Genomic DNA, 15,322 nt, shown 5'->3' with positions numbered 1-15,322 from the left:
TTTGTTCAAGACCTAATAACATGAAAATAATAATAAAAAAAAAAAAACCCCGTACAAACTTCTGGTGGACTACACTTATCTTGGCACAACTGACATACAAATCATGGACTTCTATTGTTTTGCAAGCAAACTTACTGGTCGGAGAATTGCTAAATACACCATTTTTAAAATACTGCGCTTTGAATTATCATAATTATGTTTTATGTACATGCCACAATTATTAAATGATGTGAATACTATGTATGTGGGTGGACAATATTAGAATGGATCTTAGAGAGCGCTGGGATGGTATGGACTGGATAGATCTGGCTCAGGATAGGGACCAGTGGAGGGCTCTTGTGAACACAGTAACGAACCTTCAGGTTCCATAAAATGCTGGGAAATTCTTGAGTACCTGCTGAATCGGCGGCTCCTCCAGAAGGGCTCAGCTCCATGAGTAAGTAAGTAAGTAAGCGGATACTGTTCAATTTTTAAATTATGCTTCCCACTGTATGTGCTACAAACTTAATATAGGGATGCAGTTCTGAGACTGTTTCGTATAAACTGATTAAAAACTACCATGAATTAAAATTCCAAATTTTGAAATCTGCATAAAATACGGGAAATAAATTCTGTACACCATGGTTATGGCCTATATATGCATGATACTAGGTGGTTCAAATATGACCAGGACTGATTTTTTGTAAATAAGCCGCACTGCACAGCAGCTGTGTGACCTTGAGAGAGTGAAGCCACAACCTCCACTCTCCCTCCTGTTAGGGTTAGAACCTGTTCAATCCTGTCTGAAGTTGCTAGAGTGATGAGCAAACAGAAGCTATCGCGGAGCGTGGAACAACGCATTGTGATCAAATTCCTCGTTGGAGAAAATGTCCGGTCCACTGAAATTCACCACAGACCCCAACAACAGTATGGGGAAGAGTGTCTTTCACGGACCCGTGTGTTTGAGTGGTGTAAGTGCTTCAGAGAGGGCAGAGAGCTAGTGGAGAATGAACCGCATGATCGTCGACCGCAAACATCCATCACCAAGCCAAACATTGATCGTGCAGACGCACTTCTTCGTGAGAACAAGCGCACCACTATCAAGGAACTTGGAGCAATGCTATCCATCAGTGTTGGTAGTGTAGAGGACATCATGAAATACCATCTGCACTATCACAAAGTGAATGCACAGTGGGTACCACGCACTTTGACGGACGTGAACAAAATGGTGAGCATGCAAGTTGCCAGTTGTCTCCTACAGCAGTTTGAAGATGAAGGTGATGCATTTTTGAAGTCTATAGTGACCACCGATGAAACGTGGGTGCACTACTTCATTCCTGAGTCCCAACAATCATCATGTGAGTGGTGGCATATCAGTTCTCCCAAACCCATGAGAGCGTGGAGGAGCTGTTTGGCAGGAAAAGTGATGGCAACGTTCTTCTGGGACTGGCAGGGGGTTATCCATGTAGAATTTCTGACAGACGCCAGAACAGTCAATGCAGCTTATTACTCAGACCTCCTGGCAACAGATGTGAAGGAAAAGATCCGATCCAAGCGGCAGAGAGGTGGAAAACGGGTAGCCTTCCTTCAAGACAATGCACGCCCCCATACGGCCAAAACAACAATGGAAACCCTCCAGAAATTGAAATGGAACCTTCTGACACATCCGCCGTATAGTCCTGATTTGGCACCAAGTGATTTCTACCTGTCCGGAAGGCTCAAATCAGACTTGCAAGGCATGCAGTTTGTGGACGACAACGCCGTCATCCACAATGTTCGGGAGTGGATACGCCGCCAACCACAAAACTTTTTTGAAAAGGGTATCAGGATGCTTCCAGAATGTTGGAAAAAATGTGTTGACTCCAGAGGGGAGTACGTTGAAGACTGACATGTGCAAGTAAGTGTTTGGCAATTTTGGTTTCTAAAGAAAAATCAGTCCCGGTCATATTTGAACCACCTTGTATATCTCACAAGGTAACAATTTTCAATCCTTTTAGGTGAATACACCTTCTGTTATCTGGACCATGGCCAAAGTTACCCACTTACTTTCCATTATGACATTTTAAAACCATATGATTAACTAACTACATGGAGCAAAGACCTCTGTGAGAAGCTAGGAGTTGCTCAGCTAGTCAAAAGACACAATATTTCCTGCCTTTTGTCAAACCCAAAGTACAGTACCACAGTCACATCGTCATACCCTTCTGTCCAAGCTGCATTTTAATGTTATCCTCTACATCTTCATCTCACAAATAATATTTTCCATCAAATAACTTGCATCATTTCTCATCTTCATGCATGCTACACACTCACCCATTTCACCCTCCTTCATTTGACCACTCTTTTAACAATATTGGGTGAAGAGCACAAACTGTGAAGCTTATCATTATGCAAGTGAGCTAAGATAACTCAGTCATTGCAAAGACTAGGATACAGACTTGATGACCACATATCTCTGTCTGGTGTCAAGGTTACCTATTCACAGAGTTATACCCTTCCTTCCCACACCTTCATGGTGTGATGCTTAATCGAGTGCCTTTATGTAATTTTCTCCAACTTCTTGTTACTTCCTCTGGGCTGGGTCCGAACATTCTCATCAGCACACTGTTCTCAAATACTCTCAATCTAAGTTTGTCCCTTAAATTGTGAGATCACACCCTTATCAAAAAGAAAAATAAAACTTTGGTTTTGCATATTTTAATCTTTAAACTGCAGATGGCTGATGTGATGATAACAAACTGTGAACTAAAGCACAGGGCAGATAACTAACAAATATCACTTACTAGAACTCTTTTGTGCGCTCGGCGCTGTTCGAAAGGACTATCACTACTACTGCCAGAGTCTTCTATTCGACGTGTTGACCTCTTCCTCTTCTGAACCACACTATTGAAGACATCCAGATCACTCTCTTCACTCATTGTCTATCTGTAAGGAAATAATCTTATGTGTATCTCTGGAGAATGTTCGCACAGCATTCATCATCCCTTGAAGTAACAAACTATTTTTGGTAAAAGTAAACCTTACATCATTTTACCTGCATGCATTCCTTACACAAAGCACATAAAATGAACAAATGAACACATGATGGCAAGGTCTCTGTTTATCTCTAAAGCTATTAAACAAAGCCTGAGGAAATTTTGTACCAGGGATTTACACTACCACACTAATATAATTTTGGTCAAATCAGTTCTGTATTTCAATGATACTCCAAGATTTACTTTTTTATAAACGAAATACATAGTCCCTGTGCTTAACTAATTACACCCTACACCATGAAGGTGTATGGGGGAATGGATGTACAGATCCATATTTTCTTGACCTCAGCACTAGTTTGGGGTGAGTGGTCAGCTTGATGCCTGGGGAAAGAGCCCTGGTACCCCTTGGATAGGAGGCTAGGTGGGCCTCAGAGCCAGTCTGGATGATGTGGAGAAGAGAAAATTCTTGACCCTACTGTGACTTGAACTCTGACCCCTTTGTTGTTCAGCCTGTAGCCAGTCGCTATACCAAATACATTATCCACATGTACCAATTGCTTTAATGTTAAAAAATTCTGAATCTTGCCCACACAGGTATTTACTGATTTATTATGATTCTCTGAGTAAACAGCAACTACTGACCAAAACAGCATTAACAAATAGATCTTTGTAATGGAGATGTAGTGTGTTTTCTGTGAGATAATCTATTAGTAAACATTATGTAGATGAATACCAGCCATTAAGAGGTTAAAGTGTTTCTCAATCTAGTAATTATTTAATGACTATGGACTCTGCATACTCTGCTAGGAATTGGGACTTCTTTCCCCTTTAATTCCTTGACTTATGATTCATAACTGCGTATGTTTGCTCTTCTAGTTGTTGCGTGTTATTTGCCAGGCAGTACCGATGTTACCCCAGAAATGTTACAGTGACAGCTCAGGTACCATTGCTACCAACGGTGAGTAAACATTCATTGTTATGTATGGTCTACAATATGTGACATGTGCTAGCCAATCGCTTCTGTCAAAACCAAAGTCAAAGTCACATTGTGACTGACAGTCAGTCAGTCTGTCTATCTTGGTGTCAAGCCCCGGCTGGGTCTCATGACCAGATGTTACTTTTTTAATGAAAGTTACTGTCCTGTCCATGTGGGGCACCCTCTCCGAGAGGTTGGGTCTGTCATTTGTCAGTCACAGTCGATACTATTAGTCCATTGTCACTATGTAGACTTTTTTTTACAATTGAGTCTTAATATATAGTATGTATAATATATACAAGGCCTCTGTCAGTCTAGCACACACCACACATTGTTGTAGACCTTACACAGCAACAACTGTTTACTTGCCATTGCTAAGCAATGGTACCTGAGCTGTCACTGTAATGTTTCCAGAGTAACGTCATTAGTGACAGGCAAATAACACAGAACTAGTAGAGCAAACGCATATATATAGTCATGGATCATAAGTCAAGAAATTAAAAGGAAAAAAGTCTCAATTCCTAACATCCTCACATACCATTTATAACCAACTAATACTGAAATAATATAAAATGTAGGATTCTTTTTATAAACAAGCATCCTTCGTGAAAATGATGACAGCTGATGCCAGAGGGCACTGCTGGCAGATGTACCTGCATAATCATATACAATGTTCTACTGTTGTGCTGTATTAGCATAATCCCACAGATAAGCATTATGCTTCCATTGTATATGGCCAAATACAAAACACAGAGTGACATCTGTCCTGCTTATTGTTTTTCAGTAATGTATCTTTATCTGAACTAAGCGAGTTATGTAAAACTGCAAAGAACATGCGTTCTTTCATTCAGAGCAATGGCAACAGGTATTCAGAAACAACAGCATAAAGGAGTAATCAGTCTTCCTAAAGGTCACCAATATTTTCATATTAAGAAATGTTACTGTCTGTATCATATGGGTGTGAAGCTGACCACTCGCCTCCAGCTTGTGCTGAGGTCAATAAAATGTGAATCTATACATCTATTCCCCCATACACCTTCATGGCATAGTGCTTAATTTGTTAAGCACAGGGACAACTTTCCCTCTTTACTGTTTGTACCAATACAATCCAGCGAACTTGTTAGAGTATCTCATTCATTTCTGCTGACATTAGAAAATAATATAAGTTTGGAATCTCCAAATTGTGTAAGGTCTGCAAGCATGAATACATGAAAAAACTTCAGCATGCTGAATCATCATCAGCCACACAGAATGCATGTGTTTTCTTCTTCTGAAAGTGCTATAGATCAAAGGATACACTTATGGCATCCTATTTAAATTGTTAAGGAAATCTACAATAGAAGTGCTACAAATTTCATTTTTGCATTTATGTATAAAACTGGATGGGTTAATAAAACAAACAAAAAACTCTGTGGCCTGTAGTCCACAAGCGAACTATACTGACTGAGTGACTGCCAATTTTCGGCAAAGTTAGTGCCAACTTCTGCAGATAGAGGGTGCTGTGTGGTCAGCGCAACGAATCCCAATTGCCGTTAATTTCGGTTTTCTAGACCGGAGCCGCTATTTCCTTGAAATAGCTCCTCAATTATCCTCAAGAGGCTGAGTGGACCCTGTTCCACACCCACTACTTCTCAGAAAATCTGGTAGTGCCGGGAATCAAACCAGGAACTTCTAGATCTGTAGCCAGGAAGTCTGACCACTAGAACACAGAGGCGGTCACTGAATGGATTAATAGGATTATTAAATTTTCTAAAGAGAAGCATCACTTGTCTTAGTACTTTCAATTAAGGTTGTGTTGAATTTTGTCATGGGCTCTCAATGGTGATATAAAAAAAATGTGTCAATTCATGTACTTATATCTTGTTTAAAGACCACTGGGAAGAGGACGCCATGTAGTCTGCTACATGTTTACTAACATTTCTGAAGAACATACTGACAAGTAAGCCACACAAGCAGTAACTGCACACTCAGTTTACCCTTCAACTTTCTAGATAAGAGCAGTTAAATCCCTCTGCTAAGATCAGTAATCTTCTGTCTGACTATGGTATCACATACCCGGGGATAGTACTCTTCAGTCATTGATGTGATAACCTCAATTTCACAGGGTACTGTCCGCATTATACTATGATTAAATACTGCATTCTAGCAGGGTGGCAAGTAATCTGTGAATGTGTGTGCAAAAAATAACAATTTAAAATTCAGATCCAAGTTGTTGACCTGGTATACAATTTGTACCAGCAAGTACACCATCAAATACACTGGGAAAACTGTTAACATCAACTATTCAGTTCTAATTTTATGTAACTGTGAGAATGAGAACGGGCATGAAAACAATGTTCAATACTATTTTGTTGGAGGAATTTAAATTGCACACTATAAATGGCAATACTTTGTAGTGTTTTACAAGTGTATCCAAAGACACTGTGACAAATTCACAGAGGAGCAGAGCTACAATTTAATAGTCATACATTTACTTTACTAAAACCTGCAGTCAGGTGAACAAACGCTGATGTGTAATATATAAAAGGGCAATCTGTACATCAGCAATACGAATATAAAACAAAGCAGGATATTTGTTTAATTAATGCAAATTCTTACTTCATGATTGAGAATCATACTATTGCACTCTTAAATTTTGGTATGGAAAAAATATTAGAGTAATTCTGGAAACAGAAAGGTCACCTCTTGAAAATGGAACCCATGAAATATGTGTAATAAAATATACACATAGTATGTTACATGGAGACTTTTAACTTAATCACTCTGAAAGGAGGAATCATTGGAATATACAGCAAGAATGCTCATTACTCGTATATTATGATAAAATATTACTGATAAAATACTTGCAGGTATGTATGAACTGGAAGTACTATTAATCAACCAATAAAATTACATATTAACAGTTAATTTTTATAAATATGCCTATATACTGCAAATGATAAAGAACTGTTTCAATATGAGGTAGAATTACAACTTAATGAAATGGTAAATACTGAATATCAGATTATAACATGTCAGCCAAGTGTTAACCTATACTACAAATGTGTTTTAAGGCCTCTCCTGCTATCCAATTCTATCTCTATTTTTGCAGTGTGTCGAATCAAGTAATTTTGTATTGCTCCCATACTATTAACATGTGACCCTATTTCTACGGTAAAATTGTCATATTCACAAAACAACAATGTCCTGCAGTTATAAACTGACGCAAATTTTGTGTTCCTTACTTAATAGAACGTGTAAGAACTGTTACTGCTTTCAGACACTTATGTACTAAACGTACGATTCTTTTACACTAGTCAATACATTTTATAAGACATAATAGATCTAATATGGATACAAACAGTAATTAAAATTAAACGCCCGATATTAAATGCATGGAAGATACTCCACTACCGAATTGCTTACAAATTGAACAAATATTTTGTCTATGCTTGGGCGGAAATTGGAAGTCATTTCTAAAACAATACCTACTAGTTCACCATACAATTATCACCAGATTCCACATTTACTGCGTATTCAAGTCAACTTTTAAAAAGCGATATGAGTGAAATGACATGTGTCTTTTTCTTAGCTGCGGATAGAAGTGTAGACCAGAATAAGGCTAACGGTTTCATAGCAACGCGTCAATACTCAACAACCACTTTAGAACGCAAATTGTTACCTGCACTTAGAAACATACACGCGGTTGTTTAAGATTATACAAATACATCTGTATAAACTAAATGACAAAACTATTATAAATTCAGAAAATATGACAGCCAAGCCGCCCTTGTCTCTTTTTCATTATCGGCCATTTTTCTTCGCGTACCGCAACGGAACGCGTTCAGAACGGAACCAAACGCTAGGACAGTTTAAGAGCACCATTTGATTAATAAAAAAAGTGACCCACCTGGGAGATTATTCTATGTAATAATTTACAGAACTACACATAATAACGCTGATTCAGTAACTAATGCAAATAAACATAATTCGCTCAGGATGTAAATACGAGCTCAGATTAATTTTCACGCTGAAAACATAAGGGCTGTCAGAAAAATGTGACAGTAGGCTGTTGGGTTTATGAACGCATTCAGCAGCGTGTCCAGGGAGGCAGGTATGCTGGAAGAACGAATGAAAGCTATGTTCTACAGGCTTGCTAACAGCCAGTCAGATGTTATAACTATGACTTATTTTATTTTTACTTACTAATTTATGGCACATTGTGTACTATAATTGAAAATTACAACATCTCTAGCATAGTAACTACACGTTCAAAATATTTAAAAGACTATTTGGGACAGATTAATTTTGAAGTCACAAGTTAGAGTGTTGGCGAAACTGAGTGTATTGGTACTAAGGAACCTCTAAGGAAGTGCGTAAAATAAGCGTGGAAGATGGGTCGTATGCATGCTCCTGGGTAATTAATATATTCTTGTATTCATTAATTCTGTGTGGCCTTTATTGATTCCGAGTTAACGTCATTTTCACAGATCTGTTATTATTCGTGTGTATTAAAAATTTATAGATTTTTATTGGTGTACCTCGTGGCTTTTGGCCTCCATGTTGATACGGCATAACGTTTCTGGCGTGAAATTCCGCAGCCATTATCCCCCATTTCGTGATTATTCTTCGATTTATAATATTCTTCTTTTCAGCAAGGGTATATCCCAGTCAGCACTTCCGTATCGGCGAAGCGTACCAACATGGTTGAAGTTGTCGTCAGACGACGTGAAGGAACAGATCTTCAAGTTAGCAAAGAAGGGTCTGACTCCTTCTCAGATAGGTACATCAAATTAAAAACAAATCGTTATATTTTACTCTGTATTTAGGGAAGGCACAATGGGATTTTCATTATATCTTGAGAGGATTTGGAGTGTTATGAATACTACCATATCATTTTTCAACCCTGTTTAATCTGTGGGCATAGTGAACCGTGAGGGACCTCAATTTGCAGGATTGATATAGAGTGTTTCAGATGAGATTAAGGGGAGTGAGAAAGTTACACGTGTGCCACGATGCAGTAAATCATAATTTCACACAATATAAACTGAAATTAGTGAGCTATAATAAAAATAGCTTGGCCAAAAAAAAGGTAAAGCTATCCTTGTAACGTGCAGTAAAGGCCCATAGGGTTGTCAGACATCGAGGCACCCACATTTTCTCTAGACAGTCGGCTCACAGATGGTGGTAAGGTTGTCAGTCTTGCATGCTGGTCCCACATCCCCACCCCCAGAAGATTTCTGGTCCCCATTTCTGTTGGAGGCTGATTCAATCCTGGGGCCATAGTGTGGCTGGAAGGATTAGTAAATTGGAAAAATCCACCTCATTGGGACTCAGACCTGTGACCTTGTGGCTTGTACAATAGTGCCTCAGCCAACTACGCTACCGCGTGACCCCAAAGTATGAAATGTATGAAAAGTTTATGTTAGAAATTTGGGCTGTGTTCTTTAAGATATAGTTTTCTTCAGATACTATAAATAAAATTAGTTATCCATAAAGTATTGGTTTAACTGTATGTTGGAGCTTACTACATCCTAAAGTACACTTCCTGATAACTTTCTGTTTCTTTAGTACTTCTCATGATCTTCGTTTCTTTCCAGTGTAGGTTAATATTGGAAGCTATTTTGTGAAAATGTGACTGGTTGTAACCTGGTATTTTATTTATTAAAGTATCCATATCCAGTTTATGGTCTTTTGGAATGCAATACCATGTAGTCTGGAAGATGGGTGCCAGTGGTTTAGAGCAGTGTTTCTCAACTACCAGGCCCTGACATAAATTATATGGGGTCCTCGTCTTATAGACAAAAGAATTTACTGGGCCATGGTCTGAGAAAGGTTGAGAACCACTGGTTTAGAGGAACTTTGTGCCAACTTCTTTTCAAGATAGCATGTCTACCATGAAGGCAGAAGGAGTGTATTATTCACTGAAATGCTGGTGCAGAATCTGCAATGAAGGGTGAGGTTCTGGGTTCCTAAGAAATGCTCGTTTCAATCTACCAAACTACACAGCATTACATTTCAGATGACAGTAACATTGACTCCACCTCAAATCATACATTTTGTTTGCAACTTACATTGCTTTTGTCTTTCAGGACAATATGTAACATATAAAATAGGGGTATAACAAAATGTAACATCATTCTTTGATATTGAAGGTGTCATTCTTCGTGACTCCCATGGTGTTGCACAAGTGAGATTTGTGTCGGGAAACAAAATCCTGCGGATTATGAAAGCAATGGGTTTGGCTCCTGATCTACCAGAGGACTTATATTATTTGATCAAGAAAGCAGTGGCAATTCGCAAACATCTGGAAAGGAACAGGTATTATAATAGCGTGTAAACTGGTACTATAGGTCAGTTTTTCTTTACAAAAGGGTTTACTCACAAGCAAGAAATGCTGCCTTGAGTCTTACTATTTTTCTAGCCTTTCAAGCTTATGGTATGAATCACTCCCTTGAATCAGTGTATCACTTTTTATGGACCTTAATATGGCTGGAAAGGAATCTGCCCTGTAGTGATAGAAGTGTACAGTAAACTCCCCCTTAAGGAAATGATCATATGAGAATACAACAGAAGTAAAATACTTTTAAAAGAAATCCTTATGCTTCCTACTGTGTTGATGTATTTATATTACAAAAGAATGACTCTTTATGATTAACAGGCTATACTCAAGTGTTTGTGCTTAAATACTAGGAATTTGGCCTTCTATGACATAACATCATGTAGTCCATTGAAAATCAGTGGATGTTTCAGAGGAACATGTTTCCTCCACCTTCAGGGTTGAGAAATAAGCCAAAGAAGCTTGCCACCTGCATCATGCAAGATGTTCCTCTGAAATGTTGGTTGACTTGCAGTAGATTACATGGCGATATATCCCAGAATATAGAATGCTTCATGACCACCACTGGGAGAACCTCAAATCTACATGGCGATATATCCCAGAATATAGAATGCTTCATGACCACCACTGGGAGAACCTCAAATCTACATGCTGTATGTGTACTTGTGTACCAGTGAGTTGTTTATTGTATTCTTAGCTTCTAAATGTGCTGTATGAAGAGCTGTTATGTAGTGTGTGAATACACATACAGACACTTATTTAGGCTTGAAACTTAGGGTCAGATTATTGAAGTTGAAGTCTGTTTAATTTTATCGAGAGGTATAAAATTGCACATATCTGTCAAATGTAATTGCATTTATCGTCTGCTGCAAGAAAATCTGAGATGAGAGTAATGCTAATGCCGGTCACTGGCCTGAACTTTTGTGTGGTGATTACAAGATTCTTTTTCAGCCTACGTTCTTATTTTGAAAAAACAAAACTAGGCCTATGCAATCTCCGTGCTGTCTGTGTGTATCCCCCCATAAACTTTTGAATGGCTGAACCAACTGACCAATTGTGCAGCCACTCTAGAACTTTCCTCCATTTTATGGAACCTGAAAGTTCATTACCATGTTCACAAGAGCCCTCCACTGGTCCTTATCCTGAGCCAAATCAATCCAATCCATACCATCCCATCCTGTCTCTGTAAGATCAATTGTAATATTATTCACCCACCTATGTCTTGGTCTTCCTAGTGTTCTCTTTGCTTATGGCTTTCCCACCAATGTACTGTATGCATTCCTTTTCTTCCCCATTTATGTTACATTCCCTACCCATCTCATGCTCCAAGCATGCGAACAGAGCGAATTGGAACCAAGAGTACAGGAGGTTGGCCTGTGAGGATTTAACATGTGATTTGAAGACTTTATTTATGTATAATAATTGGAGTGTGTGATTAAGTGAGACTGTTAATAGTTACCATGTTATAAACCCGTGAAGACTAGTGGAGAGTCCAAGGATGAGAATGCAGCATGAATTGTGAAGGTTAAGTACAGCAAAATGTACTACTCTAACTCCATTATCATTATAATTTTGTGTATACTGAACCAGTCTTTATGAAACTAGGTCACCCATTTTATACTGTGGATGAATTTTTTTTATATATACTAGTCGGTAAGATTAATTGTATTCTGGTTCTATTCTTATGTCTTGACTTAGTTCTTTGTACTACTTATTTATCTAATATTACTCTTCCACATCCTGAAGTATTAGATTTTTATGGAAATAATAGATGAGTCATGAGTTCCATACTGGGGGAGTTTTGTTGTATATACCGCTGATATGTTATTTTATTTTGTTTTATATTATGAATGCCTTGACTTGTTCCTGTGGGAATGGAATGCTTGTTTTTTTGATCTGTGACTCATTGTATATCCAGTGGTTGTTTCCCAGCCTGTATCTGGATCTGTTTTTGAATTTGAAATAAATTGAAATGAATGGCACCTGATCTCATGTCACTGGCATACCGAGTAAAACCCCCCTGTCAGTCTGTGTGAGTATCCCTCAGTTGTTAGGCAGTGGCTTGGCAAAAATCTCTGTGTCGTTTCTAGTTTAATAATGACACATTTCTGTTTTGATAGAATGGAAAATAATGTGGCAACAGTGTTAAATCAACATTTTTTTTTGTTCAGTTATAGTTGCTAATGGACCAGTAACATTAATTTTGGTATGGTTATACATCAAAACATGCCTGCATATTGAGTATGAATAATTTATGTTAACAGAAACATTGTGGTGGTACAGAATATTTTGAATATGGCTGATAATTTTCTGGTAAGAGCAAGTCCAGACTTTAGACAAAAGCCATCTTAGAATGAGGAATTACCATTTGAGGACACATCACTTTAGCAATGTTNATCCCTGACGAAACATACACGACGAACCACGGCAACGGGTTAAGTGTGTGTGTTTTATTTAATATTAATGCATGATATTGAGTTTTATTTGGATTTGAGGTTCCCATGGTGGTTACAAAGCATTTTGTATTCTAGGATGTAATACTATGTAGTCAGTCAACTTTCAATTGACTATATGGTATTTTATCCTAGAAGACAATAACTTTGTCAGTATAAAATTTAATACTGGCAGTCTTACTGTAAAGCAGCACCAGAACATAAAATGTGTTGTGTGTTATTTTCTAATTAAAGATTGTTTTAAGAACTATATTTCTTACCATTGTAGTTTTAAATTTGCATACTTTTATCAATACATTATTTTTTCAGGCAAAGTATAATTTTTGCAAACAAGTCTTGTGTACATTTGATTCCAGGAAGGACAAGGACTCTAAGTTCCGTTTGATCTTGGTGGAGTCCAGGATCCACAGGTTGGCACGCTATTACAAGACCAAAAGTGTACTGCCACCAAATTGGAGATATGAATCCAGTACAGCCTCTGCTCTTGTGGCTTAAATGTGTAATCTGTTCTGCTTATAATGTGAAATAAAGAATGTTTCTTGAAATGTCTTTGTTATCATATGTAGTAAGATTTTTGTTCTTGTATTAGGACAGGGATGATGCACCTTTCACAGATGGTGTGCCAAAAATAAAGTGCATACAGACTCATGGGCTGTAAGATTATCAGTTAAATTCCTGATTTTAATATTATGGTTATTGCAGCCTTTATCAGCTGTGTGTTGCATTGTTGTCAGCATAGGTGTGGTCCAGTGGCTATGTATCACATTATTGTCACTAGAATGCCCTTTTACTTTGAGCCAGGCTATAGCAGTTATGATACTGTAATTTTTTCACTGCTGTATACACACCTCCCTAATGTACTTGTTTAAAAATGATCATCCTAGTAAGGTCATTCATAGACTGAAGGGATGCTTCCATCCCCTCCATGTGGGCAGCTCTGGGACTGGAATATCTCAATGTTTGGGAAGATGTAAATAAGTAAATTTTCTCACTTGCTTGTAGAATGGAGTGAGAGTTTGTAGACAACCATCAGAGCATTTGAACTCTGACCAGCTACTAATGGGAAAGCAAAAGAAATAGGTTTCCTCATGTTTGTTCTTGAAAGGGGTGTAAAGGAATACACCACTACTGGACTATTGCTAGAATTAGCTGGTGTTAAGGGGTTAGGTAGGCTGCATACCAGCATGTGTCAAGACATGTAACAGTCAAGACACAAAGAAAGGAGCACAGTTGAAACGAATGACATTATGAAAACCGCTGCACACCGGTCTGAGTCATGATGCTGACTAATCATGAAGCAAGACTGCATCTTCTGTCTCGTGTCTTGATGCAGTTGGTGTGGGGCCACCCTTAGAGGAAGGCAGGGGACAGACTACCATCAGAGACCCTGACCTGGCTAGTCTTGTGTTAGTGGGGGGAGAATGGTATATGCAGCAAGTACACATACCAGGAAACTTTGTGAGTAGTTTCAACTTTAAAATTTATTTTGAAAGTCACATCTGCATTCTGTCTTTATCTTGAAGCTAAAACAAAGTGTAAGAGTAGAGGCGAACATATTTTTAGGAAACAATTGGGTGTATAGCATTACTCAGAGCATATTTCTTCCTGTTGTAATCATGCAGATTCTGAGGACTAAAATAGATAACCAAAGATTACTATATTTTTCAGAAGATGGAAGCAGCACTTTCCTCCACAATGTTAACATACTACCAAACTACGTGAGGTCACAGTCGAGAAGACAGTGATCTATAGTCACTGCTGTGAGAACCTCATCTCTTGCCTAAGAAAAATACTGAACTCAGTTAAGAGAATGACTGATGAAGCAATCTCAGCTGATAATGAAAGCGAGCTTGATAAGCTAGTAATGGTGGGTGACATAAAATATGGTCAAAGCCAAAACACCTTTGGGACTCTGGTGGTGCCCTTCCTTTAATCAAAGATCTCAGTAGACTGAAGATAAATGAAGAACCCCATGAGAACAAAGGTTGTATTCCACTTTTCTGCTCTTCACTGAAGTTGAACTGTTGGTGGCATGCAAATACAACGAACATAGCCAATGTTTAAACTCATTTGACAGCAATAAAAGATGCTCAGAACTTTTTGACATGACTGTACATGAGATGATTAGTGTTTTTGGCTGTAATATTACAGATTGGACATGACATCAAGGACATACTGAAAGATTATACATCCATTCATGGACGGTTCCTTACTCCATTTTGCAGTAACTGATTATATATCTGACTTTGTGTTCCACTTTTTTGGTGTCTGTGTGTAACATCTTTTAATTGTCTCGTTTTCTCTTTATTGTCACTCCATGTTTTAGCCTACACAGCCATTGCTTTTCTTATAGTTCTTAGTTTCTTCAGTGGCAGAACGAAGAGTGTCTCAAGCAGCAGGTTCATCAGGGATAAAATTATATTACATCTTCATAAAGGATTCAAACTAGCAGTTTAAAATGTAGCCAAGAGACACACCAGAACCTATTGCTATAATTATCTTTCCAAAATGTGTAATACAAAAGGCATTCATGTTATCGAACTTATAGGCACTTTTGCTCTAATGTAACACCACACCCAGACATGGAATTATGAGTCAACACAGTGAAAGGGTAAGTGAG

The 15,322-nt window shown here is 38.2% G+C and overlaps 2 protein-coding genes across 2 annotated transcripts in view; one reads left to right on the top strand and one right to left on the bottom strand.

Moving 5' to 3' along the window:
- The window catches only part of LOC111873748 (PHD and RING finger domain-containing protein 1), a gene marked incomplete in the record, with an annotated part of 54,081 nt that extends 46,496 nt beyond the window's left edge, over positions 1 to 7,585 (bottom strand). Inside the window, 2 exon segments of the mRNA XM_033755189.1 lie at positions 2,763 to 2,904; positions 7,402 to 7,585. Coding sequence (XP_033611080.1) covers positions 2,763 to 2,897 — 135 coding nt within the window.
- Positions 7,586 to 8,221: 636 nt separating this feature from the next.
- On the top strand, positions 8,222 to 13,247 carry LOC111873776 (40S ribosomal protein S13). The gene is made up of 4 exons (XM_023868725.2): positions 8,222 to 8,326; positions 8,565 to 8,692; positions 10,065 to 10,230; positions 13,059 to 13,247. Exons 1-4 carry the CDS (start codon positions 8,304 to 8,306, stop codon positions 13,195 to 13,197), a joined length of 456 nt encoding a protein of 151 aa, XP_023724493.1. The 5' UTR covers positions 8,222 to 8,303; the 3' UTR covers positions 13,198 to 13,247.
- Positions 13,248 to 15,322: the final 2,075 nt, after the last annotated feature.

This window comes from Cryptotermes secundus, unplaced genomic scaffold, assembly GCF_002891405.2.
Source record: "Cryptotermes secundus unplaced genomic scaffold, Csec_1.0 scaffold142, whole genome shotgun sequence".
NCBI lineage: Eukaryota > Metazoa > Arthropoda > Insecta > Blattodea > Kalotermitidae > Cryptotermes > Cryptotermes secundus.
Note: the sequence above shows the minus strand (reverse complement) of the source record. Positions and strands in the feature narration are given on the sequence as shown.

Bases quoted from the DNA above. Each gene is read 5' to 3' on its own strand.
- LOC111873776 (XM_023868725.2), top strand. From the start codon at position 8,304: ATGGGTCGTATGCATGCTCCTGG. The intron at 8,327-8,564 runs GTAATTAATATA...TCTTCTTTTCAG, and splicing joins GGTCGTATGCATGCTCCTGG to CAAGGGTATATCCCAGTCAG. The intron at 10,231-13,058 runs GTATTATAATAG...ATTTGATTCCAG, and splicing joins AAACATCTGGAAAGGAACAG to GAAGGACAAGGACTCTAAGT.